This window comes from Pyxicephalus adspersus, chromosome 2 (assembly GCF_032062135.1).
Source record: "Pyxicephalus adspersus chromosome 2, UCB_Pads_2.0, whole genome shotgun sequence".
Taxonomy (NCBI): domain Eukaryota; kingdom Metazoa; phylum Chordata; class Amphibia; order Anura; family Pyxicephalidae; genus Pyxicephalus; species Pyxicephalus adspersus.
Genome location: NC_092859.1, coordinates 21932067 through 21936146, shown reverse-complemented (window position 1 = coordinate 21936146; position 4080 = coordinate 21932067). Strand labels below are relative to the sequence as shown.

The 4080-nt window shown below is 37.8% G+C and overlaps 1 protein-coding gene across 1 annotated transcript in view; it reads right to left on the bottom strand.

Annotated features, from left to right (window-relative positions):
- The window catches only part of PYROXD1 (pyridine nucleotide-disulphide oxidoreductase domain 1), a 12669-nt gene continuing 8589 nt past the window's right edge, over window positions 1-4080 (bottom strand). Inside the window, exons 6-11 of the mRNA XM_072398936.1 lie at window positions 3747-3821; window positions 3529-3667; window positions 1732-1844; window positions 1412-1534; window positions 1151-1288; window positions 1-345 (exon numbers count right to left, since the gene is read on the bottom strand). Of these exons, the coding sequence (XP_072255037.1) occupies window positions 97-345; window positions 1151-1288; window positions 1412-1534; window positions 1732-1844; window positions 3529-3667; window positions 3747-3821 (837 nt within the window). The 3' untranslated portion in view covers window positions 1-96. The remainder of the gene's footprint in view (window positions 346-1150; window positions 1289-1411; window positions 1535-1731; window positions 1845-3528; window positions 3668-3746; window positions 3822-4080) is intronic.

The window sequence follows — 4080 nt, the reverse complement described above, 5'->3', positions numbered from 1 at the left end:
TTTTGTAAAGACTCGATCCTTTTGTGTGTCCTGCACACTTTCTCCATGCATCCAAAAATGGATTTTAAATTCCTGCTCCTAATTCCATTTTACATTCTAATCAAAATAATCTTCAATGTCAATATTTGGATCCAGCAGATCCTCTCCATATGCGGATAGGTCCATCTGATTTAACATCAAGTTTTCAAATGTCTCTTCCAAGTCTGTCTCCCCAATGAGTACTGCCCCTACCATGCGGCCATTCTGCATCACCACTTTGACATACTCCAGTCCCTTGGTACAGCGCAGCATCAGTTCATGGTCTGAACCCAAGCCCTGTGCATTGTACTTCCCCAACAGAATCACCTGAAAAGAAACACAGAGTTTTAACAAAATTAGTATGAAAGTCTTGCTTTCTTAATATACAAAGTAAAAAAAATATTTACTTTTTATAATATACCACAGCTATGATTACAAAACAGTAGCTAGCACACCCTCAACATTATGTTCATTACAAAAAGTATGTATTTATATCAAAAATAGTAACAGAGTCTGTAACTGTCTGTCATTTGCAACCGCTATTTAATACACAATAATGTACATCACTGCATAATATGTTGGGGTTATATAAATCCTGTTTATTATTAATAATAATAATATTACTCTGTGCAACTGGGAGATGTATAGGATCAGAGTAAAGTTACATATATCTTACAGCAAGCATAACATAGTATTTCTATGTTTTGCTTGTTATGATGTAAAGTTCATCCGATAGCAGAACAAATTTGAAACAAATATTACCCACAGTTACAATACAGTATATATGTGAATATAAAACATGGAAAATCCATGTAGCTATTGGATGTTCTTTTGCATGCCTATAATATTCAGTGGTAAAACAGCTCTCATACATGCATACAGCTGTTGGTCTGAAGTTAGGTTTTTAGAGGAATGTTTTGTTTAGTTTGTTCTATCAATCTTGAATGACTACCATTTTATAAAAGTCTTTTTTTTACAGATTTTAGGAGAAACATTCTCTGTAATTCTGTAATTACAGAAAACATTCTGTAATTCAACATGCTAACTATAATTAGTGACAAGTCCATCTCTGCTTTAACACTACATGCATATGCTATGTTGGGCTGTAGAAATAGAATGGCTTTATCTCCACCTTGTAGTTGAAGAATTTGGTAACGTGTGCAAAGAGTTCAAAGCAGAAATCCATCTCAATCTTCTCTCCCAGGTGGTCGGCCGCCATACACTTTGCTGCATACCAGCCCATCTGCCGTGCCTGCGTCCACAACCTCATCTATAAGACAAGACATTATTAGATATTTGCAGTGGGGTCGTACTTGTGCTGCTTTTTAGTGTCACTTCTCCACAGTTACAAAATCAGAAATTATTTTTAGGTGCCTGGTGGATGAAAACGTACTTGCTGCCAGAGATTGCTTGGTGTCCAGGCCGCAGTACAGATGTCACCAGCAGCATAAATATTGGGCACTGATGTCCGCATGTGGTCATCCACCTTTAACCCTCCGTCTTCCCCAATTTCAAACTGCAAAAGGATTACATGAGAAAAATCAACACAGAAACCTAATGGACACCAATACTGTGAGAAAGAACTTTGGAGAGCAATAATTTCAAGGTCTATTCACCATGAAAACATTAGTACGTTGTGTTTCAGATTCCTGTGTTCTTGGAAGGATTATCATACAGTGTACAGGGGATTATTAAAATATTCACTTCACTTACGCTATTTCCAGGAAGAAACGGCTCTACATTTGGTACCACTCCTGTAGCACTGACAATGAAGTCACAGCCATACAGTTTTCCATTTGTCAGTTCCACATAAACCGGCCATTCTGCTGGAAAACACAAGAAAACATTTGTAATGGTAATGCGTGTAACAAATCATGTGCGGGAGACACCTGAGTGTGCAGAGCTGTATCATCCATCTTATACATAGTAACATTTTCTGCTTTGCTGCTAAGACACTTAAAGCAAAGTTACCATAAAAGTAACCAATGAAGCAAGAGGCAGGCATCAACATTTTCATTGTCAAGACCTCTTAAGCACCCTGAAAGCTTTCAAAAAACAGTGAAAATGTAAATAGCAACTTCCAGCTACCAGTTGAAACTTGGTATTTTACATATCAACAGTGTTTTTAGGAACCCTCAGAGCAGTCAGGATAAAAGTGGCCATACCCTAATTTACATCCTCAACATATTAGCCATCAGATTTACCAAAAACATCAAACCTAACAAAAATTAAAAGCTAAAAACATTTTCAATACCTGGTGGATTTTTTGATGGAAAATGATTGGGAATGCCCATTTTTGTTAATCAAGTGGCTACTCTGTGCTCATGAACTCAGCTGTATTTCCCAACAACCCCCAATCCAGTAGGAGTGCTTCCTGACATTTATCAAGCTCTGAGGAAGATGTTAGTATAAAGAACAAGGGATGTTCCATTGGGAAGTTTTCCCAGCTGTAAATAAAATGTATAATTGAGCTGCTAGATAAATGAAAGCAATTTACATGATTTTTCCATACATGTTTGTCTGCATATGATATCTGCCTCATTGCATGTTTTATGCCCTGTAAAAGAATATGATGAGGGGTTGCTTTGTCGCTGCAGTTGTCTGAGCCAAAGTAACAACAGAGGAGGCTTAATAACCAATAGCTGCAGCTGTAGCAGAGAATTGCAGGGGAATGGCAATGGCAGCCCCACTGAGCACTATTTAACCTCCCCAGCATTCTAATTCCATCCAAATTTCCATGCAAAAAGTGTTAACTTTTTTTTGCATGGAAATTCATTGTACATTGTAGGCTATAATTCTTAGGCATAACTCACCCCAATATGTCCAATATTTTTTCTATTTAATAATAAATTTTAAATAAAAAAAAAAAAAACACAAAAATCTGGAAAAAAAAATAGTTAAACATGTAATGTAAATGTACAGTAGCACATATATTTATAATTATAATATAACTTACATATAATTATATATATTATATGAAACTTTCTTTGTATTAGACTCAATACAGCTATTTTGCATTGAATCCAATAAAAAATCATTTGAATTTACCACTGATCCACCCTCCTGCATGGATGCATGCATCAACGTCACCGGGAAACCGGGGAACATCTCTGCATTGTGCGGCTGGAGATAGGAGGAGCAAGACGTGTCCCTAGGACCTGCGGGGACCAGCAGGACAACGGGGGATGACAACAGAGCAAGGTAAGTGGGTTTTTTTAGTTTAAAACTTCTGAGTGTGACTCGGGATTAGTATTTGCAGGTAAAATCCACCTCGAGTCAATCTGGATCACCGTTAAGCAGCCTAATTTCAGAAGTGGGGAAGTCAATATAAAAAAAGACTTGGTTACATTGTCACACGACTTTTCCTCAGGCGCTAGAATATTATGTACTAACTGCAAAAAGCAAGACCAGGACAAGGGAAATGTGTGCTCCCTTCCCACAAAGAGGTTTACTGCATTTATAGAATTCATTTTAATATTTGCTTGATGTGTCTTTATTTATTTCACTTGCCTGTGTTAGAGGTGGAGATGTTCTGTGCAGCATTCCCACGTGGGACAGCCTGAGCTGGGACATTCAACTGCTTGAATTCATCAGACAGGAGGATCCTCTGTACCTCACACTCCATTTCTATGTGTATACAGCGGGAGAACTGTAGGTGAAAGAAAAATAAGATAACCACACCACAAATGGCTGCCAAAAGGATAATGCCCCACTGATGGTCTACTCACTTCCTGTGTAGCCTTCAGATTCATCCCCTCGTGCCAGTCAGGCCCCAGCGCACTGCCTAGACGGGACTCCTCACTCTCTAAAATAACCAAACAGAACACGTAGATGAGGCAATGACATCAGGGAACTGTTTTATGAGATCTACAGTAAACCTAATTTATCCCCGATGGATAAAAAATAAATTTCAAGAGCATTGACAACAAGGAATCTTTACTGATGGAAAACTGGAATTTTGTTACAAGATTTTGCAAATCTGCAATGAAATACCTTTCTACAGGTTTCCAAAACTGATAAAAGTTATTCATCCTTGCTGCTGCCAGCCACATAACAAAATGT